The sequence below is a fragment of the Chenopodium album genome, chromosome 2 (assembly GCF_948465745.1).
Source record: "Chenopodium album chromosome 2, dcCheAlbu1.1, whole genome shotgun sequence".
Taxonomy (NCBI): Eukaryota; Viridiplantae; Streptophyta; class Magnoliopsida; order Caryophyllales; family Amaranthaceae; genus Chenopodium; species Chenopodium album.
In genome coordinates this window covers 28,757,379-28,781,425 of record NC_137835.1, presented here as the reverse complement: position 1 = coordinate 28,781,425, position 24,047 = coordinate 28,757,379, and the positions used below count along the sequence as shown (strand labels likewise).

The 24,047-nt window shown below is 35.5% G+C and overlaps 1 protein-coding gene across 3 annotated transcripts in view; it reads right to left on the bottom strand.

Annotated features, from left to right (window-relative positions):
- Positions 1 to 17,867: 17,867 nt before the first annotated feature.
- The window catches only part of LOC145597863 (1-(5-phosphoribosyl)-5-[(5-phosphoribosylamino)methylideneamino] imidazole-4-carboxamide isomerase HISN3, chloroplastic-like), a 30,670-nt gene continuing 24,490 nt past the window's right edge, over positions 17,868 to 24,047 (bottom strand). Inside the window, exons 5-8 of one of the 3 annotated variants that reach the window (XM_081654142.1) lie at positions 22,238 to 22,339; positions 19,832 to 19,965; positions 19,557 to 19,605; positions 17,868 to 18,608 (exon numbers count right to left, since the gene is read on the bottom strand). In XM_081654142.1, coding sequence (XP_081510268.1) covers positions 18,435 to 18,608; positions 19,557 to 19,605; positions 19,832 to 19,965; positions 22,238 to 22,339 — 459 coding nt within the window. In that variant the 3' untranslated portion in view covers positions 17,868 to 18,434. The remainder of the gene's footprint in view (positions 18,609 to 19,556; positions 19,606 to 19,831; positions 19,966 to 22,237; positions 22,340 to 24,047) is intronic. The other 2 variants (XM_081654132.1, XM_081654123.1) reach the window with 2 other exon arrangements.

The window sequence follows — 24,047 nt, the reverse complement described above, 5'->3', positions numbered from 1 at the left end:
TCCCGTGAAGTAACAACAAATGAACCTCATGCAAGAAAGTTTGAGGAAGCTATCTAGTGACTATAAGTTTCAGGGTATGAGTTCACAAGGGGTCTCGCTGGACAAGGAACTTCTTCCACATAAGTTCAACGCCACTGACATCCCTAAATTCAAGGCAACAGATAACCCTTACTTCCATTTAAGAGCTTTCGAAACTATAATGAACATTAAGGGTATCGATAAGAAGATTTTCCCCTCTCTGTTCCCACTATCTCTTGAAACCGTTTGCCAACAATGGTACTTCTCACTTGATAAAGAGAAAACCTCTACCTGGGAATCGATAGTAAACGCTTTCGTTGATAGGTACAAGTGCAATATCCAAGTTAAAACCGACCATAGACAACTTGAGATGCTAAGACAAAAAGAGAATGAAGGTTTTACTTCTTTCTTTAATAAATGGAGGGAAACTTCCGCTAAGATGATTGAGGTCCCCACCGAAAAGGAATCTGTGAGGATGTTTATCAAGAATCTCCAAGAAAAGTATTCGAAGCATTTAAAATATCAACACAGTTTGAATACTTTCAAGGCCGTTTATGACATCGGAATTGAAATCGAAGATGACCTCGCAAAGCAAAAAGCTACTAACAATAGTAACCACAGTGGCTGGAAAGGAAAGAAGAACGACAATCCTTCTTCTTTCGAAAACGCCCACTCTAGTAACAATGTTAGTACCTTTGATCTCAGTGAAGTTTTAGCCATAGATAACCAAGGATCTAAGAAGCAACTAAGGAAAGACTTCACCCCCGTTGGGATGATCTACGATACTGCCTTCGATCGACTCCATGCCAAAGGACTCATTACTCCCATTGGACCTATTCAAGATCCTGCACCTGAAAAGAGATTGCCTAGTTGGAATCCAGAGGAACACTACAAGTACCATCAAGGTAGGGGTCATACTACTAAGAGCTGTTGGAAGCTAAAGGAGGCTATCCAACATTTGATTGATAATAACAAGCTTCCCATGCCTCCAGTTAACAAGAAGAGCGAGTGATGATAAAGGAAACAACACAAGACAAGAGGCGAGCTTCAACGACGAGATTTCGTGACCTCTTTTTCTATTTCTTTTTCATTTTTCTTTTCTTTCCCCAATAAGTCTAGCATAGGCACCTTTTCCTTTCCTTAGATTAATTTTATAGATTCTTTATTTTCTTTTAATAAAATGAGCATTTATTTCCTTATATATGATCATTTCATTTCATTACATTGCAATAAAAAAAAATCCGTGTCGAATTAAGCACAAGGTATACCAATGATTTAAGGCACCCCTTTGTAGCCACATCATATCTCCTTTCACCTTTCGAATATTCAATCCTTTCTTCATAAACCACTTTGAGCCTCGTCTAACGATAGACCTTCCTTTTTTCAACCTACATCTACCTAACCTTGGGATGGGATGGTGTGCAACTTATGCAATTTTCAAAGAACAAAGCTTGAGTGATTTGACTAATTCAAAAGATAGCAAAAATAGCAAAAAAATAAATAAAAGTGTACAAAAGGGCAAGTGTTCCAATGTCTTTGATATGAAAGTATCTTCGATAAGAACACGTCTCAGATTGCGTCTCTTATCGAGTGCTCGGTACCGTGCCTGAGAAACATGAATGCCAAGTGAGTGATAGACCGCATGATCGGGATTGCCCACGCTTATTAAAATAAAATAGATGCCAAAGCAAAAGATAAAAGTGAGTAAAAACTCAAGCATAAATACAAAGATTCAAAAGCAAGGTTGCACACCTTGGGGGCTTATCTAGGGTCTTGAGCCTTTATCCCCTTCTTCTTTAAACCTTTAGCCTAACCACGTTACAACCCTTAATAGACCTTTTTGAGGTATACACACTTGTGCAAGGTTTGGCTAGAGCTACGTTCGGCCTGATTCCTAACAGATACGTAGGCAACCTCACATCGAGGTGCGGCCGTAATAAACATGCATTCATATTCACATTCACACACTTACACCATGATCATATCAAGGGATCCCCTGTGTTCATCCCTATTCATTTAGAGCTAGACTTGGGGGCTTGATCCCTACATCATTAGCTTACCCTAGCCTAAGAGTCACCACCATTTGACTCTTTTAACAAATAATATTTTTTTCACACAATTAGCTCTTGTGGCCTAGCTTTAGTGTCACTATCACACACATCACAGATACATGACCAAATATACTTCCCTTAGGAACCCTTTGTCATGAAATCTTAACACAACGCTGAAGCATGCCTTGTCATATCAACATCACTCATCATTGCATCACGAAGCATGAAGTACTTAGCCTCCGTGCCTAATTTACCCAAATGCTTTCATCATTGAGTCAACAGTTGAGATAGCCTAGGATGGGTTAATCCTTGCACTTTGAGAGATAGTATCAAATGACATTTGACTAAGCTCATTCAACATGAACCTTCACACTTAGATTCCTTTTTCGCGTCTTTCTTTTTCGGGAGAAAGTCGGTACCCTCCACAAAATTGACGGAAAATTTTTGCTTTTTTTGCATTTTTCGAGTCGCACGATCACATTACAATGCACACACGAGTCATGTACACATTGAGTCATGTCGTGCCATATCACTTTGATTTGAGTCTAACACATGTGTCATTACACTTCGAGTCAAGTCAACCTCGAGTCAGTCAAACATATCGAGTCAAGTTTATACCTTGAGTCGTGTCAAGTCGATGAGTCAAGCTACATTAAACCTTAGGTCAACCCTAAGATAAATTAAAGAAATTGGCAAAGTTCTATAGTCAAAAATAAATACAGGTGTAGCAGAACAGGGAAGACCCTATCACAGCGTTCGGCGACAGAATCAATTCTTGGCGCCAGAAATATCTCAGCAACGACAGAGCTTGAAGCCTCTCAGAAAGGTGATTTCGACTTCATACAACAATTTTGGGTTCCTTGGTGCGCCAGTTAGCCCCTATAAGCAATTTGACATGATTAAGTAGTCATTTTGATTACAATCACAATAAGGGGTCGACCTGATGAAAGATCGTCTCACTTAGCTTGAAGCGCCTAAGAATTGGCTCATCACGGAAACACCGGCATACTAGTTTTAGCGAAAGCAAAGTTCAAGCAAGCTTTAGAGATCGACAAACGTTGGTCTTCGGAAATTTTTCTTCGGAACATTATTCGCAACAAACATTCAAGCACCGAAGCTCTATTGTTCAGAGACGCGTGAACATTTCCATCAAAAGCTATTTTGCTCCAGAGACGCGTGGGCATATCATCAAAGCTCTTTTGTTCAGAGACGCGTGGACATTTCATTCAAGCTCTTTTGCTCAGAGACGCGTGGGCATATCAATCGAGCTCTTTTGTTCAGAGACGCGTGGACAATCCTTTTCAAGCTCTTTTATTCAGAGACGCGTGGACATTTCCTATTTTCAAGCTCTTTTGCTCAGAGACGCGTGGGCATTCTATTATTAAACTCTTCATTCAGAGACGCATGGACACATCATTCAGAAGATCATATCAAAAAGAAGCTCTTTGTTCAGAGGCGCGTGAACATATCAAAAGGAAGCTCTTTGTTCAGAGACAAGTGAACATCGAAACAGCAAGGTGGCGTTCCCTGGATTATGGAGAGTTGTCACAAACAACTGAGGATTGTTTCAAGAGAAGCAATCTTCGATAATATTCCCTTGGACGTGGAATATTGTCAATGCGGATGGAGATTGTTTCAAGAGAAGCAATCTTCGATAGTATTCCCTTGGACGTGGAATATTGTCAATGCGGATGGAGATTGTATCAAGAGAAGCAATCTTCGATAGTATTCCCTTGGACGCGGAATATTATCAATGCGGATGGAGATTGTTTCAAGAGAAGCAATCTTCGATAGTATTCCCTAGGGTGTGGAATATTATCATTGCGGAGGAGGATAGTTTCAGGCGAAGCAATCTTTTAATTTGGAAGCAGTTACGGGCGTAGCGGTTTTCAAGCGGGATGGCATTCTCTAGCTTGCAGGAGGTCATCAAAATAGTAAAGCAGCAACCATCGGTTATTTTCAGAGACGTGTGCTCGACGGTGCAAGATACGCGTTTCTTAACTCTTCTATCTGTTTAACTAATGCTAGTTTTGCAGGTATTGGCGTTACTAGAATGATTTAGGATCGCAGAACGTTCTGAATTATTCTCCGTCCCTATCGATACTTTGCCTATCGTTTTTCAAAACTCGCGTTTCTCCAAACTCAGTCAAAGTGGGGGCTTCTGTAGACACCCATTTGTGTCTCCCCAAAACCAAACCCAGTGATGAGTACCTTTCACGTCGAATCATAATCGAATGAAACGAAAGTGTGGAAAGGTCTAGTGTTGCGGAAAGTTTTTATTTCTTTTCTCTTCTCTCTGTTTTTTGAAAACTTTATTTTAAGAAAACAGCCAATCCAGTTTGGTTGGTCCATGATATGGGTCCAATAATGGTGTAGTTGGATGGGGCTTGCAAAGGCCTTTCCAATGATATATTATAAGCCCAATTCCGATGAATATTGAGGAAGTTATGGCCAATTTACCAAACTGGGCCCGGTTTGAGCTTTATGTACGGCCCAATAATCTAGGGGAGGGCCTAATATGGTTTATCATTCCTAATGCAATTAGGAATGGTTTTAGTCTTCTAGATTCTTCTAGAAGGTTCTTTTCATTCCTAATTCAATTAGCATTGATAAGTTGACTTTGTTGACTTTTCAGAGTTTTAATCAAAATCAAATAGCATTTTCGAAGAAATTATATTATTTTATCCTCCAGTACGGTAAACTTATCGGATTTTCGAAAACGCATTAAAATCAAGACTGGCGTCCAACCCCAGGCCTTGGCGCCTGGAACCAGGCTTGGCGCCAGACGCTAGCCATTAGCGCCTGGCGCTAGCCATTGGTGCCTAGCGCCAGCTAGCCAGGGTTGGCGTCAACCTCGTTTTGCGTGCGTCATACTCTGTTTTGTTAATTTATCTTTTTTGGCTGATTTTCTCTATAAATATCGTGTCAAAAATTCCGTTTTCATTCACCTACGATCATTCATCATCTACATCTATCATTCACCAATTCTCCTCAAGTATTAGCATTCTTTCATACATTCAAGTCTTTCTTACCTTGTTTTCATACAAAATTCCGCATTCACAAGATCTAGATACACCTAGCCATATTCGAAGTTGCCTTCGCCCTAGACGTGAAAGGTTTAATTTCTGAGGGTTTGGTCCCAAATCTCTATTTCAATTATTTAATTTAATTGCTTTGATTATTATTTCTCCTTGAAGTTACTAACGTGTGTATTTTGTTATTAGAAAGAGGTACGAGGCATCAAAGTAAGTGCTTTAATGGTTTTAATTGATATTATGATGTAGAAATCATGTTTATATTGTTATTATGATATTCCTAGTATCATGTCTAGGGTAATTTTAATATTAAATATGATTGTTGTGATGCTTCTTATGCTCTTCCTAATATTTATGATTACTAGTATCATGTTAGGGTTAAAGATTTGATTTTTATTGCTTAGTGACATGCTAGGGTTTGTTATTAATCTTGTTAGTATCATGCCTAGGATCTTGCTATTTTTATTATGTTTTAATATTAACATGAACATGATTATGATTATAATTGTTATAATTTATTATTATTTTGATGATGATTATTTTATTTATGATTATTATTATTATTATTATTATGATATGATTATTATTATTATTATCATGATTATTATTATGTTGCTTGATGCTTATTATTTATTGCTTGATCACACCTTTTATTGCATGTTTAAAGGGAATTTGTACTTGTAATCATGCTTAATAAGATAATTAATAATCTTGTTTAGGGTTAATATGATTATAAATTCAAGTGATCGCCAATAATAGATTTATTTGTGCATTAAATTCAACCAACATAGATAAACAGGTTTAGGGTTAATCCTATTGATTGCATGTTAATTAAAAAGCGCACATGAATACGATCAGAATAAAGTAGAGGCCTATTATTAGGGCAGGTTCAATCTCTTTTAGGTTGGATTTGTACCTTCATCCCCGAACCCTTATCTGGTTCATGACCTTATGGAGTTGACGATCTCTTGGATCGTTAAGGGGTGTAACCTTCACCTCGTGAACGGTTTACAAGTTCCTTAAAAACTTGTTAGCGACTCTTTTGCTCTATCTTCTTCCCTTTTGGACGCCACCGTACTTTAGTGTATGATTACAGTGGGGTTCAAGCTAGTGGGATTTTAAAGGCTTGAAATTATTCCCTACAGGAGTCAAACTCCTTTTTCCTTTCTTCTTTAAGAGGTAGTAGTTACGTAGGTAGGGGGGAAGCCTTAGATTAGTTTAGTTTTAGTTTTATTAATTTGTTATTAGTTTTAGTTTTAGAGTTTTCTTTTCTCTTTCTCTCTCTAACTTTTCTCTCTCTCTCCTCTTAATTAAACTCTTAGTATTTCTTTCTCTTTTGTTTCTCTCTCTACAACTCTTGGTTTAATTCCATCCTTTATTTAATCTCTTTCCTTGATCATGACTTGTTTAATTGCTTTGTTTAGTTTATATTTAATTATGTGTGAGTAGTTTTATTTCTAGGGTTTTTGGGGATCCATAAATAATATGAAGGGGTAATTTAGTGTTGTTGATTGTCAATGCTTAAGTAATTTCCTATTGATTGATTTAATGCTCTGTGACTAGATTAGGCCTGATCTTTTATGCATGAGTTTGACAATATTGATTCGAGATTCGAGATATGAGAATTGATGTTTAGGTCTAGTTTCAATAAGCAGGTTAATTTATAAATGGTTAAGTCGAGATTCGAGAGATGAGATTTAATGCCAGTAAATTAATTATGTGATTGTAATACGTAGCGAAAGCCCTTTATGATCTGATTAATTGATGCATTGATGATTGATTATTATGTTTTACCCTGGAATATTATTTATTGGTGAACCAATGCCCTAGGTCTTTTATTCATTGTTTCTCCTTCTATTTTTATTATTTTCCACTTTTACTCTTAGTAGTTTAGTTCCCCTTCGATAATAATAATTTGTTATTCTATAATCTAGATTATATTAATTAATTAGGAATAAAAAAGACTTATTTCCCTGTGCATTCGACCCTACTTCCCTATCTATTTTACTTAATGGTTTTAGGAATTACTTTTGATAGGTGATACGACTTTAGCTTGTCAAATTTTGGCGCCGTTTCCGGGGAAACTGTTTTATTTTTATTTCTAATTATTATTAGAGTCTAGATTATTTTTATTTATTTTTTTTTTAATTTTTAATTTTTTTTTTTTGAGTTGAAAATATCCATGCTTACGCCACTACAAGAATTATATAATTTTTATGCAGCACCTAACTACTGTAATTGTCAACGTCTTTGTCATGGAAATCATGAATGCCCTTATAGTGAGTTTTTTGTGCGTGCTCCGGATGATTTTAGAGTCTTTCCATATACATATGATCATATTCGAAAACGATTAGTTGCTAATGAAAGTTATTCGAAGGCTCTTGACGAAAAAGTCTATGGACACTATAATAATGTGAATGTTATTGAGGATGAAGAACCATCGGTTATAGAATTTGTGGTTGAAACATCATTGGTTGACGAACCGGTGATTGAAAAATCATTAGTTGTAGAAACGGTGGTTGAAAATTCCTTTGTTGATGATGAGGTTATTAGTGAGGGTAAAATTTTCAAGTCATTATTGGATGATAAAGACAATGACTACCTCCAAGTTCGTTCTATTAATTCTAAATTTTTAACGGAGGAAGTAGAAGGTTGTGGTGTATTTTCATCTCTCTCTTTTGATTTTTCCTTCTACCTTGAGTTCTCTTTATGCGCTCCTAACCTTTTATTTGTAGGGATTAATGTGCTTGCAATTAAGCCTTATATAGTGTTTAATGAAAAGTTTGCAGGAGCGTTTGATAAGTTACTCAAGGCGTTGAATTCTTCCGATTGAGAGAAGGAGTATGGTCGAGCGGGACCTTGATAAACTAGCGCTTTGCGGGAGGCAACCCGTACTTTAATTTGCTTTTTAGTTTAGTTTTTTCTTATTTTTGTGTGTGTGTTTTATTTTATTTTTTTATTTTCTTATTTATTTTTTTTTAGAGAGGTAAGGAGAGTGTAACTAATGCTTGTGGGAGTTTGTTTTTGTGCAGATTTTGAGCTAGAGAAGGCTACATTCACGCTGGAACTGCACTCGTATTCGATCGGGCAGAGCTCGCCCGATCGGGCGCTCGTACGCGTCAGCAAACTTTGTCAACTTTGACAGGCCATAACTTTTTCGTTTCTTATCTGATTTTTGCGTGTGACCTGTCGTTAGAAAGCTATTTAAGTATAGTTTTCAACGCAATTAGAATCACTGTATTATCATTTATATATAAAAAGTTATGATTAGAATAGTGTACCTGACTCAAATTTGAACTTTTTCCCACTAACACTTTCTTTCTTTCTTGCCCAATTTTGTTCCAAAGAGATGCATTGCAATCCTCGAGGCTTTGGTGACATTGATGTGGTGATGATGAAGAGCAGTCACCTTGACTACTAGCTTCCCTTTAAGACAATGAGGACATTGTCTGATTTAGCTTGGGGGGAGGTTCTCGTGTTCGTATGGTACATCTTTCACTCTCTCTCTTCTCTTTTTACTTTTATTTTTCTTAGTATAGATTTTATTGCTTTCCTAGGTTAGTTTTATTCCAATGAATTATGAATCATGCTTCCATGTGCCCTTTTTTTTTGAAATTTTTCGAAATTGTTTTGATTCTTGGTTATTGATGATAAATATTGAGGATTAGTTGATCATGATTTGATGTTTGATTGCCTTGAAACCTTAACATGCGTCAATTTTGCCAACTATTTGTGAATATGGTGCTTGACTAGTTGATTTGGTTAGGAATGTGTGATAGTTCCTAGTATGTCAAGGAATTTGAGTATTGGTTTGCAACTTTGAGTAATGTTTATATGACTCATTATTATGCACATTGTGGAGGACGAAGGCATTTGTTCTTTTAGGTGGCCTTCAGATGATTTAGATACATTTGTTCCCTTCTTGCTACCCATGTTGTTGCTTGTGCCCTTTTGTTGTTTATTAGCCACATTACAAGCCTATATGAGCCTCATTGGTTACTAGTCCCAAGCTTGGCTTGGGGGAGCTATTAGTTGGTGAGGTGAGGGAGTTGTGATGTGCACTTTATTTGCATAATGTGGGAATAAAAGAAGAGTGATTGTTCTTTTGATATTGTGATTGGAAAAATGTTAATAGTTTGTGTTTCAAAGTTGAAATTTTTCCAATGTGAGATAAAAAGAAAAAAAAGAGCAAAGAAAAAAATTTGTTTCAAATATTCTATGTGAAGGTTGCTCAAGAAAAAAAAAAGGGAAAAAAATTCAAGAAAAAAAGAAGTTCAAGTTTGAGAAAAAAGAAAGAAAAGAAAAATAAGTAGTTTAAAGTTTGTTTTAATTCACTCTATTTCTTATTATCATATTTTGTAAGTGAATGTGTAAGTGTTGGGATTGTTTGGTGAACTTTTGTAGAGTTGGTTGTGTTGGAGATGTTGATCATTATTTATTTTGATCATGGGTTTTATTAGGATTTTCTCCCTTTAAGCATAGCTTTTCTCTCACTTATTCCCAAATTTATCCTACCCTTTACCCTAACCTTACATTACAAGTTTTAAAGACCTTCCGACCTTTGTACATAGAGTTGTATGAATGTGAAAGTGTTGTTTATCAATGCAAGTTATGATTTGACATATTTCGAGTCGACTAGTAGGTTGAGCGTACATTGTTTTTATACACATGAGAGTGTAAGTTGGGAGGGGATTGTTCACATTAAAGGGGTTGGTTGGAGAGTGATCGAGTACATCTTTTACTCACCACATAAATGAGAGTTGAGTGTGTGAGCACTAGTCTTGAATTCTATATGCTCTTGTGGTTTGCTCTATTTGACATTTGTTAGGGAAGATTGGTAGTTGGATGGATTTGATTGGTTGACTTTGATACATGTTTGTCAGATTTACCTTGAATTATATTTATTGATTTTAATAGTATTTGGGGTGAAGTGTTGATTTATTTATTCATTGTTTTTCTTAGGGACAAGCAAAGATTTGGCTTGGGGGAGTTTGATAAGTCTATTTTATATATATTTTTATTCCCCGTCCCATGGTCATATTTGTGCTTATTTGAGCTCTGCAGAGCTATTTTTATTACTAATATACGTTTTCTAGTGTTTTTGTAGAGTTGGTATTATTTTGCAGGAATTTGCAGATTTATGATAATTCCCGAGCTTATTTAAGCCACTACAAAAATATTAGAGACGGAGAGTATTTTATGACCGTATATTTTAAGCCCAAGGCCGAGTTAGAGAAATTTAATCCGGTGATTAAGGGCTCGATATTTGAAGAGGTCCAACACTCTACAAGTTATTACTACGGACCAAACAAGGAAGAAAATTGGACCAAGCTTGAGAAGCCCATCCAAATAGAGCATCCCAAGAAGCCATGAATCCTACTGGGCTCCGAATTAATGCAGCTCTACTTCTAGTGGGATTAGAAATTGATTAGGAGTCAAACTCCTTTTTCCTTTCTTATTTAAGAGGTAGTAGTTACGTAGGTAAGGGGGAAGCCTTAGATTAGTTTAGTTTCAGTTTTATTAATTTGTTATTAGTTTTAGTTTTAGAGTTTTCTTTTCTCTTTCTCTCTCTAACTTTTCTCTCTCTCTCCTCTTAATTAAACTCTTAGGGGCCGTTTGGTTAGGGGTATTAAGGAAAGGGAATGTGACCCCCCCCCCTTGGTATTACCATTCCATTCCCTAGCCACCCCAACACCACCACATCACCACCTTTACACCTACCAACTCCATCGGAAACCAACCCACCTATATACCTGACCACCGCCGACCCTACCTCGACCATCGCTACCCCACCCTCGATCCTCGCCGCCCTCCCCTCCCCCGCAAAAACAACCACAACCACCGCAAAAACAGCCACAACCTCCGCAAAAATAACCACCACCACCCACCCAGCCCTCCCTATCGTCGTTAAACCGCCGCCTAGCCCTCCCAAAGCCCCGTCCCGCCCGTTCCCGTCGCTGCCCTTCCCCTCTCCCAGCAAATCTGCCCCTCCCCCATAAAACGTCCCATAACCACCGCAAAACCCTAAAAACTCTTCTCCTTCCCCTTAAAATCGTCAGCCGCCTCTCCCACCACCCTCAAAACCCGTGGGGGAAGGGTTGTCGACGGTTTTTATGGTGAGGGAGAATAGTTTCTAGGGTTCATTCGTGGCTAAGGTAAGTTTTACGGGGCTGAGGGAGGATTTGCGAGGGGCGGGGACGGCCGGCGAAGGGAGGCGCACGGTGAGGGAGCAGCGGTGAGGGGTTTGGTGGCTGGGTGTTGGCTGGAAACGGTGGAGAGTGAAAGTGTAGGTGGCTGTGTGGTGGTGGTGTGGTGGTGGGGCTCATTCTCTTTGTTGTAAAACAAACAGCATACACAATTTTAGGTAATTTCATTCCATTCCTTGTCTTTCCCTTTGTTCATTCCATTCCGATTACCCTGTGCGAACCAAACGGCCCCTTAGTATTTCTTTATCTTTTGTTTCTCTCTCTACAACTCTTGGTTTAATTCCATCCTTTATTTAATCTCTTTCCTTGATCATGTCTTGTTTAATTGCTTTGTTTAATTTATATTTAATTATGTGTGAGTAGTTTTCTTTCTAGGGTTTGTAGGGATCCATAAATAATATGAAGGGGTAATTTAGTGTTGTTGATTGTCAATGCTTAATTAATTTCCTATTGATTGATTTAATGCTCTGTGACCAGATTAGGCCTGATCTTTTATGCATGAGTTTGACAATATTGATTCGAGATTCAAGAGATGAGAATTGATGTTTAGGTCTAGTTTCAATAGGCAGGTTAATTTATAAATGGTTAAGTCGGGATTCGAGAGATGAGATTTAATACCAGTAAATTAATTATGTGATTGTAATACGTAGCGAAAGCCCTTTATGATCTGATTAATTGATGCATTGATGATTGATTATTATGTTTTACCCTGGAATATTATTTATTGGTGAACCAATGCCCTAGGTCTTTTATTCATTGTTTCTCCTCCTATTTTTATTCTTTTCCACTTTTACTCTTAGTAGTTTAGTTCCCCTTCGATAATAATAATTTGTTATTTTATAATCTAGATTATATTAATTAATTAGGAATAAAAAAGACTTGTTTCCCTGTGGATTCGACCCTACTTCTCTATCTATTTTAGTTAGTAGTTTTAGGAATTACTTTTGTTTAGGTGATACGACTTTAGCCTGTCAGATGTTCGAGTCGAGCGAATCCAGAGACAAGCTCCTCGTCAACAAAGAAGACCTAGCTCAAGAGTCAGCAAAGATTCCAGAAGTCAGCCGCATCAACGGCGCATCAGAAACTCGAGATAGTTTAGGACTTTCTAATTTTGATTGTAACTCTTGTAAGTCGACGAGGTCGTCAACAGCTTAAGTGGGGGAGGATGTTAGAATCCAACTCCTTTTGATGTATTAGATTCCCTTTAGATGCTTTCCTAGATTTTAGTTTATGCTTTCTTAGCTTGAGGTCCCATTATTGTGTTACTGTCAGTTCAGTGTTCACTAGGGATTCTCCTTGTATGTCACTTAAAGCTCTTTAGAGGGTGAATGATTAATGAAATCTTAAGCCTTCTACCAAGTGTTGCTTTGCTCTTATACTTGTTTGTTGTTAGACCTTTATAGATATTGTGTCTTACTTGCATAATAGCTCCCCTCCAAACCAACTTGATGCACTAAGAACTCGTGGTTCGGACCCGCTTGTGCCCGCCTTGAATTATCGGCCGTCACAAGCCCCGACCACCCGCACTCCGTCGCCCAAATAGACGCGAGTGTTCCTTGAATTAATTTCCCGCTTGTGTTGCTTTGTGATCACAAGCCACTCTTCCGCTCAAGGCTAGCATTCTTGGCGCCAAAAGGCTAGAGCGCGCCGCACGTTTCGGGGTCCAAACTCCCGGACCGTGACACATAGCTAGAGAAGCATGAGGCCACCATAATCGCGCAAGGCTATTTGTTCTCATATACTTGCATGTTGCAACATCACCACGCTGCCCACACGAAAGCAACAACTAATCTTAGGCTAAAGCACAGAACTCCTTGGAAAGCCATAGCTATCGATCAGAGAAGGAAGTAGCAAGGGTAGCTATAACTTTGTCATTCAGGTGACATTGGTTCAAAATCTCTAATGCTACTTTACAGTCAAACAAAGCATGTAATATGGTTTCACTTTGTGCACCGCAAACCTGTCAACTCGCCACCCCAACAATGTGGTGATACATGGGTCTTTCCTTCACAACTAGATGATCTTTAAAAGTATTCCAAAAAAAGTGTTAGAGCTTTGGAGGGGCATCCATAACTCCATATTTCGAATACACGCCACACTTCACCACTAACCCCTTGGTCACCAATTTATTAAGCATATAACCTGTCCCTAGTCAATCTTCAATACATTTTGTCACCAGGCAACGAGTGCACGAATAATACTATAGGTATCGGGGCAAAACTACTCTCAATAATCTTAGTCCTATTCACCACTATGATGATTAATCAAGTCCACCACTCGCAACATTTGATTACTCTCCGAAGTCACCTCAAATGGCATTACCACACCCTCCTTAAGCAACCAGTCATCAAAGTCACATTACCAACCCGCCACACCAAGTCACCAAGCCATCCTTAAAAACTGCTTTAGCCTCCCCCGATAAACTTCTCCATGAGTAACTCGGCACGAATCACGTTAAGCATTTAAGATATATGGTTACATGTTTATGTAAGTATTTGGAGTTATTTTTTTTTACGGGTTTTTCACCAAATGCCCTTGACCTTTCGAAAATTTCACCAAATACCCTCAAGTTTTTCAAAATTCACCAAATATCACTGAAGTTTGTTATTATTCACACCGTGACCTCAAAATACCCCTGACGTTAAAAGTCTGTTAGCAATAAAATTTAATTCAACAAATGACCTAACTTTGTTAAATAAAATACCTCTAGTTTTTAGGTACAACGACTAGTTTGAAATTTAGAAAACTAACCGTTAGTTTTTATTTTCACCCTTTTTTACATAAATACTCAACACATAGCAACCATCTTATTTGCTTAACCACAAATTTTAACGCCATGAGTTATGTGTCTAAATCCTCTTCCTCAATGTATGAGTGCGTAAGAGTTGCAAACAACCTCTATACATAAAAAGAAGTGTTGGAGACCAGGCAAACAAAGAAAAAAAAAAGGGTCAAACGAAGTAGAGATAATAATTTTGCGAGCGTAGACATGAAACGGATTAGGCTTATAGTTCATATATTTTTCAACAGGCTTAATATAGCAAACCCAAGCCTCTTTTATGCAGGCTTGACAATTTGTTCATACCCGCCCTTGTAAACGGTCTGGGCTTGTTTACGGGCTAACGGACTTAGAGGTTCTAGTTGCAAATTTTCTCCTACAACTACAATATTTGTTTGCAACTCTTACATAAGATTACTCATACATTGAGGAATATGATTTGGACATATAACTCATGATGTTAAAATTGTGGTTAAACAAATAAGAGGACTGCTATGTGTGTAAGTATTTATGCAAAAAAGGGTGAGAATCAAAACTAACGTCTAGTTTCCTAAATTTCAAACTAGTCGTTGTACCTCAAAAAATAGAGGTATTTTGTGTAATTATTTAACAAAATTAGGGCATTTGATAAATTAAATTTTATTGCTGATGAACCTTTAACGTCAGGGGTATTTTGAGGTCACGGTGTGAATACTAACAAACGTCAATGGTATTTGGTGAATTTTGAAAAAATTGAGGGCATTTGGTGAATTTTGCAAAAGGTCAAGGGCATTTGGTGAAAACCCCGTTTTTTATAATATGCACATCATATTTAATTAGTGACCATATGAAATCCCCATTTTTTATAATATGCACATCATATTTAATTAGCGACCATATATAGCACTTTAGTTTTACTCGTAAATATTAAGAAACTTTGCAAAAAAAACCACCTTTTAGTTTGCATATAACCACCTTTTAAATATAATGTTGCAAAAGATCATCACTTATAAAAATTTTGTTACAAATTACCTCTTTTTTAGCCAAACTAGTCTTAAACTTGTGCAATGCACGGCTGTCTAATATATATATATATATATATATATATATATATATATATATATATATATATATATATATATATATATATATATATATATATATATATATATATATATATATATATATATATATGATGTGTCTATTTTATATAGTATTTTACCCCCGTCCCTTGGTTATAATTAGTAGTGTTTTTGGCTCTTTAGAGTCACTTTTATTACTAATTGGTGTTTTCTAGTGTTTTCGTAGATTTGGTTGACTTTTGCAGGGATTTACACTTTTGGAGTATTTTTCCGAGATATTTTGGAGCAATCACGAGCATTGGAGAAGCACAACCAGAGTTTATAGCCCAGGGCCGGTTAGAGCCATCGAACCGGTGATTAAGGGCTCGGTATAGGTGATACCGAGGCATTGGACCGAGTATTCAAGACCCAAAGAGGAAATCCAGATTGGCCCGAAGAATTGGAGCCCAATCGTAGTCCAATTAGTGGCCCAAGAGAGTCGCCCGGCCAAAGAGGCTGGCGCCTGGAGGTGCGCCCGGCCGGGCGGGAGAAGCAAAGGTCGGCGCCCGGTGACGCGCCCGGCCGGGCGCAAGATTTGTACTGAAGAGCAAAAAGGCGCGCCCGATCGGGCGGTGCCTCGCCCGATCGGGCGCGTATTATTGTTAGAAGACGATTAGCGTCGTTTTAGTTTGTTTTTAGTTTAGGATTTGTACGGAGTATAAATACTCCTCCGTAATACGATTTTAGGATCTATCTCTTTACTCTTTCTTTACTCTCTTAATTGTTTTCTTAGATTTTCTCTCTCTCATACCTTTGTTCTTAATCTACTCTTAATTCCAGATTTATTTGGTAACTATTTCTCTTCCCTTAATCTTAGTTGTTTATTTTATTCCTTCGATCATGTCTTGTTTATTTGCTTTGATTAGTTTAGTTTTTATTATGTGTGAGTAGTTTTATTTCTAGGGTTTATGGGGATCCATAAATAATATGAAGGGGTAATTTATTGTTGTTGATTGTCAATGCTAGATTAATTTCCTATTGATTGACTTAATGCTCTGTGACTATATTAGGCCTGATCTTTTATGCATGAGTTTGACAATATTGATTCGAGATTCGACAGATGAAAATTGATGTTTAGGTCTAGTTTCAATAGGCAAGTTAATTTATAAATGGTTAGGTCGAGATTCGAAAGATGAGATTTAATACCGGTAAATTAATTGTGTGATTATAATACGTAGCGAAAGCCCTTTATAATCTGATTGATGTATGCATTGATGAATGATTATTATATTCTACCCTGGAATATTATTTATTGGTGAACCTATGCCCTAGATCCTTTTATTCATTGTTTTCTCCCTATTCTTAACCTTCGTAGTTTTGTTTCATATTCGAACTTATATATCGGTTACCTAATAATCTAGATTATATTAGTTAATTAGGAATAGAAAGACTCGTTTCTCTGTGGATTCGACCGTACTTTCCTATCTGCATTAGTTAGAGGATTTAGGAATTACTTTTGATTTGGGGATACGACTTTACCCTATATATATATATATTGAACGTATAGTGATTTATTGATCTAAAAACTCTCATAAATTTTTAAAAATTCAACAATACCATTTAAACATTTATTCCCAAAAATATTAACATATGACATCGAATTTCATTAAATCACAAAAGATGTAAATTTTACCCAAAAATATTAATATATGTAAGCGAATTTCATAAAACCAGAAAAGATGTACATTCTTACCAAATAAACATTGCAAAGATTAAGGATAATCAGATGATCACAACAATTCTGCGGCCTAATACTCACAATTTTTGTCGGAATTTATGACAATTGGATATGAAACTTGTGACAATTGAAGATGGAAATTAACTTCTTCTCAACATCCCACAGACAGATTAGTCGTCAGATACCGTAAACCCAATTTTGTCATGCAAATTAACTAAAATCTAGCCCAAATCAGTCAAAACAATACCACAAACTTGACGACCCAGAAGTTCTTAAAACACAGTAAAAAGAAGCATCAATTAACAATATAAGACAGTGAGAGAGAGAAAAATATAAATTCTTAAAATTAAAAATTAAAAAATAAAAAATAAAAAAAAAATAAAATAAATAAAAATTAAAAAAAAAAAAAAAAAAAAAAAAAAAAAAAAAAAAAAAAAAAAAAAAATAATAATAATAATAATAATAATAATAATAATAATAATAATAATAATAATAATAATTCATAGTATCACAAATCTATAACTAATAAATTCACCACTGCAACCTGATTTCAGACATGAAACCAAAAAATTTAACTGGTAAAATACAAACCTTGTTGTAACATATCCGACGAAACCGATCACGAAAACCCAATTTCTTTTAAGCAAAAACTCAAAGTTTGGTTGGAGAAAGCTTCACTATGATTTTTTTTTTTTTTTTTTTTTTTTGAAATGGACGATTCAGTAAGATTAGAAGGGCTTGTAAAATCAAAATAAAAATTTAAAAAGAAAAGTCAATCTGAGATTTTTTTTTTTCTGTTTTTTTTTTTTTTTTGGTTAATCTTTTTTCAATCAGAAAAAACAGGAAGTGAACACGTGTCCTTCAATCTTCCTGTTTTAAAATAATAGTATAGATTTATCAATTATTATACATTGAATTGGTAGTAAGTTGCAACAAATTTTTATAAAAATTGGTGTTCTTTTGCCACATTTTTTTGAAAAGGTAGTTTTTGCAAAATTTTCTAAACATTATTTTTCCCTTTTTGTATGTCTTTCTTTTTTTTTTTTTTTTAAGCCTTGAAAAGTAAACATATTTAGGTTCACTTGGAAGTTAGAACGTCAATGTGAATTTGTGATGTTGAAGTAATTTTTTTATAAAACTAACAAATCAAGTCCAAAAGATCCAAAACCATATCAAACCAGAATTTCAGGAACAGATTGGAATGAAAAAAAAATTAGATCTTCATATTCCGAGTCTGGGCCAATCCAGTTTAAGAATCCCAGTCCAATATTTTCTCAATAGCTTTCAATAAAAAGTCTAGTCTGGGCCAGTCCAGTTTAAGAATCCTTGCCAAAAAAAATAATAATCAAATAGCTAAGAAGCATAACATCAAAATTGGGAACTTAGAATGGCAAGGCCAATTCGAAACAAGACTAAAGGGACAATACAACAATAACATTGAGTCATTAACACCTTGTTAAGCAAATTAAGGTCTTTGCAGCACGTGAATTTGACTAGTGAAGCGGATCTGTGTCTTTAATAATGGTGCTAGAAGAGAACTGGTTCAAAGATGACAAAAAATAGAGAACTAGCTGCCGGACTCCTGCTTAAGGTTCCATGCAATGACATCTTTGTAGGGTAAACTACCCCCAAATATATCCAAAGCACTACCAACAGTTACATCAACTCGCTCATTGCCAGCCACCTTAATCTTTTCTAGATCCCCCATAACTGTCACACCACCAGCATAGGTCACTGGAATCTGAGAAAAAATCATATCAGCATATACAGTACAAATTTTGGTGGCATGCTCATATTCGTAAGGTAAAACAACAGCAATTGAAGCCTCCCAAAGATGGGGCTGGCTACTTCTAGTTCAGGTGAAAGGCAAAAATCAAACATAACTATTTAGCAATTTATAATACCCTATCTGATTCTATATAATATATATTCTATAGATGCTCTTTAAATAGTACAATTTCTACACCATAATATAAGAACCTTGCAGGAAGATTTAACTCCTTATCCCGAAGTTGTGTATCTTGACCCCTAAGACAAGCTGATATATGTAACTACCATATATAGTGTGTTAGTGTCATGTTTTAAAAAAAAATGAATAAGACTGCTCATGCCAATGAACCACTTAACCATGAGTCGAAAATGCTTCACCAAAATGGAGATCAGCAGCTGTTCGCCAAGACCAAGGGTAAACAATGTGAATGGATTAACAGCCCTGAAGTAAATATAGAGCAGAAGGTAATTTTATAGTTAAGATCTGATAATCTGAGAGGCCCTTTTTCAATAATGTTTTCATGGTATTAATTCTGAGCATTATCACAGCGACAGATCAATTAAACTAAAGTATAAATGTATCAATTCTAGACAGAGGTTTTTCTTTCATCTTGTGTTTTCCTTATTTTTTTAACACCACCTGCAAGATAATGTCGTGGTCTGGTAGTATAATTTCGTATGCGGTATGCAGAACCAAAAAGAAAGACCAAGATTGAAAACATTCTCCTTATTTTCCGTCTACACATAAGTGTACTTCAGAACACCTCAACATAACGCATTAATATAATGCAGTTGTTAACATAACTTCCCTTCAATCAATATGGAAATTTAAGCAAAGAAAAGTTATTCCTAATTGCTGAGCATATGAGTGTTAAAATATCAGAAATATAGAACACAGCCAAACACACTGTTTACTTACTGGTGAGTATTTTCCAAGTAAAGAAACAAGCTCTTCGTCAATTCCCAATCTGCAATAATCAAGCAGTCAAATTATACCATACTCAATCTAATGTAGCAAGAACAAAAGTTAACTCTTCAAGTCTCCGGAAAATTTCTTAGTGACAGTTAACAAGTCTTCAGGCTAAAGATTTGTCCATAATATGTACTACGTAGAATTAAAATTAGGCTTTTTGTTGATCAAGCCCAAGGATAATGAAATGACTAGGGCAAAGAAGAAACGAAACTCAGACTCACTTTTTGCCTTCAACATCCACACCATGTACCAAAAACTCGTCAGCATAGGCAGCAAGAAATTCCAAAGTCTGCTCATCAACATATACATTGCTAAATTTCTGCCATCTGTCCGTTACAATGGCATATTTACCTTCCTACAAGAGAATCAGCACAGCAGTTTTTTATTAGAATAAAACGAAATTAGGGAACAGTCAACAAGATTAATTGCAGCCTTGGATCTTGAAAGGGTGAGCATAGGCCACTTGACAAACGAGACAAAATGGGCTATTGACCCTGCCTTAAGACCAATCAACATTCAGCCCTTGGCAAGTTGGCAGGGTTATGACTTTATGATCAACTTAAGGTGGATTGACTTTGACGGAACACAAATTTCAATATCTTAGAAAGATCAAGTGCAGCAGCTGACTTCCCAAGGAACCAAGACCAAGGCCAGACATAATGGACATTTGCAGGATCCTACATCCCATGAAGAAAGAGCCCCAATGCTAATTTCTTCTAAACTTTTTATTTATTTAATGTGCAAATTCTATCCCATCTCGAGAACATAGTGAATAAATATATCTCTAACATAGGAATAATTTTGTAACATTGTCAATCTTAATATATCATATCATTTTGGGACTAAGGCTTCGTTGATGTTATTGTTGTTGATGTTGTCAATCTTAATATATCATAGTCAAATGATATATCATTGTCAATTTTTTTAATCTATTTAATCCCTACCTTATTAAGACTATTATACCCCTAAAAGTGTTTATTTATATATTTACCCCTTAAAGTAATGACCACACTTTATGAATAGGATGATAATTTCCCTAAAATATTTATTTATATATTTGCCCTCATTAATGTTAAAGCAAGATTAGCACAGTCTCATCTTAAGACTTTAACTCATTGCCACATCAGTTTTTTAGATTAAATTTAATATGTTTTTTTTAATTTATAATTATGTTAAGACTCCTTAAGACTAGATAAAATTTATCTCTTCAATCACACATACTCATTTTTTTACATATAAATTAAATTACTTCCTCCGTTCTTTTATTATTGCATCACTTGCCTTTTTAGGAAGTTTCACAAATATTGCACCATTTCCTCTTTAGGAAAAAAATTATTTGTGTTCACACTACAAATACCCAACATACCCTTGCTTTTTCACACTTATTTTTTAGTTTATCAATATGTCACATGGGCAATTTCGTATTTTTACCTTTCTCTCCCTTACTTTTTTCCATTACCAAAATATTTGTACCCAACCCCTATGGTGCAATAATAAAAAAACGGAGGAAGTATTATAGTTTTTTAAAAAATAAATTAAAAAAATTGAGTGTTAAATTGAGTCTGAAGTTGAGTCTTGAATTTTCAAGACTCCACTTCGATTTTATTTAGACCAAACTTCATAAATGCTTAAAAATAATAAAGTCTTGTCTTAAGACCGCAAAATTTGAAAATGATGTCATCTAGAATCTTAAGACCTAGGGCTGATCTAGCTCTTAATTGTATTTATTTTGTAACTCTTAAAAATAGTGTGTGGACATTTATAACCCTAAAAATATTTGTTCCCATATTTTCCCTAATTAGCGCTACTAACAATTCCAAACAGAAAGAACATCCGGACATGCTAGCTATGACGCGCGTATTTCGCACGTTAGTCGCCTAGTTAATTCAAATAAATGAGAAGTCGAGATATTTTTCCTCTTCATTGGTATTTCAATCATAATTAACGTTATCAAAATCGCTTTCATTTAATCAAGCGAGCCTCTTTTAACTTTTTTTTTTCTTTTAAGCTAGAGTTATATTTGCTGAGACACAACTTTGACCATCAATATCTTTAATTAGAGGTTAGTAAACATTATGGAAAAAATTAATTTTTAAAAGTAGACATTATGACAAATTCAACAACATATTATATGATCATATTTATGTTTTATATATGGGTAAAAAAATCAAGTCAATGACATATGAATGGTGGAAAATCCCAATTCTAGCTTGTAAAAAAAACACGGAGGGAATATCTCAATATCTTCTAATTTATTGTTCCTATATACATGATTTCTTAATGCATTTGTAATGAAGGGTATGTTTTGTGCGTACTTAAGCAATTTTTAGTTACCATATGAAATGGTTGGACCTTCATTTTTTTTCTAGGGCACAGTTTTTGATTTGTATGAACATTTGAACTGTTGCACACCACTATGAACTATGACCATATAATATTTTGATATGCTTGATATTAGTAATGCAAATCAGCATTTGAAACAGTAAAAAAAGTACTCTTGCATAAACTGATTGCTTAAATCTTTTAAGGATCTGCATTCTCTTCAATGATTAGATATTGTGCTTATTATATTGATTGAAATATCACATTTTTAAGATTTGAGAGAGGATCTAACATGAGAGCTGTACCTTCTTTCTGCAGCTCAAATCTAATACAAGCCTTTCTTTTCCAACAGTGCAGACCAGATCCTTAAGCCTATCAAGGTCCATTTGCCCATTGTTGAACACATACTGCAATCACGTGTAAGGTAAAGTCAACATGTAGTGCATAATACGCTTTGAAAAGGGAATTTTCAAGAAACCAAAAATAGAAGAAATACTGTGCAGTAGTCATTTGAAGCTACCTAGTTTCTGCTTAAGAGAAGTTAAGCACAATTGAACAAATAAAATCAATGGAACAAATAATGAATTGAATAAGACAGTCTAAGAAAGCTGCAATAAACACAAGGGAAAATTTTAGAGCATCATGGCAAATTTTATAGCAACATTAGCAGAGATTAAAAAGAAATCACATACATATCAGCAGTGGTAAAACAGGATATTCAAACCCGATACTGTAAAATTTATCCAACTCACTCGCATTTTAAAAAGTCAATTCGTCTATTAAATGACACATAGCTGCCACATAATCCTTATTAATGGCATTAAAAGGATAAGCAAGTGGCATTACATACATGATACATCTAACAATGCACCATAATATAACAAGTTAAAAAGGACAAAATCACTTAATCTAATTGTTTCTGTGCTTCAAATCAAAAATCATTTTATAGAAAGTCTAGTTCTCCGGATAGCAAACATTAAAAAGAACATCTTCAGCTAGTAGTCTGTAAACTTTAGCAGAGATATTCTACAAAAAATTAGGATTTTAAATTCTCATTTGCATGTAACAAAAAATAAAAATTTTCAACTAAAATAGTCTAAATATAATCATTTAGCTCTTTGCAAAGTTTTAATAGACACCTGATGGAAAGGAACAAGAAGTAATAAGAAACTTCACGTCGGTAGAAACATTTTTGGTGAAACACAAACATAAAAAGATTATTATATCATGGCCCTCCAAATGTCAATAATTTTCACTTGTTAAAAAAGAAAGAATTTTGGGGTTAAGGCTTTGTTATTGCTGTAAAACTATTAAAATAAATAAATAAAGCAAATTACAAATACCCCTCTAATTCAAGGATTATTAACCTATATGACACCATCTAAAGATTAAGTGCATGGTTCTGGGTGTATATAGCAACACTAACTACTTGAATATTAGAAGTATTGGTAAGCACTAACATTAACATGGGTACGAACATTGAAATATGTATGCAATACCCCACCCATCCAACTAGGGGTGAAAATGAGCCTAACGTGTTCGTGAACTATTTGAGATCGACTTAATAAAGCTTGGCTCACTTGAGTTCATGTTTGGCTCAAAACATTAACAAACCAAATTAAGTAAGCCTAGTGAATAGGCTCAAATATAATTTAATAATTACAAAAATGTTTACATAGAAATAATCAGACATTTTATGTGTGACACCCCACACCAAGGATATCTTGTTATCTACTACATGTGCATAGTGACAATTGGCCCACAAACCAACATAAGTTTTTCCCACACGTTTTGTACTCACTCACGCAACTTAATAGGTCATCCATCCCAAGAATATTCCCGGCCAAGCACACTTAAGATCCAGGTGCGCAAGAGTGAGGACAAAATGCAACGGCCAATTGTGAGTCTTCTATGCACAATTTATAAATACCCTTAGTGGTTAACTACCCTTAGTGGTTGGGGTCTAAGTTACAAGGACACGGCAAATAGCTCATAGTACCCATGTCGACACAACATGACACAGACATGGGTACGAAATCCGTGTTTGTCACTGTGCATTTGGACACTTCAAGGGAAAAAAGAGAAGAATGTAATTAAAATGCTTCTTGGAGGAGG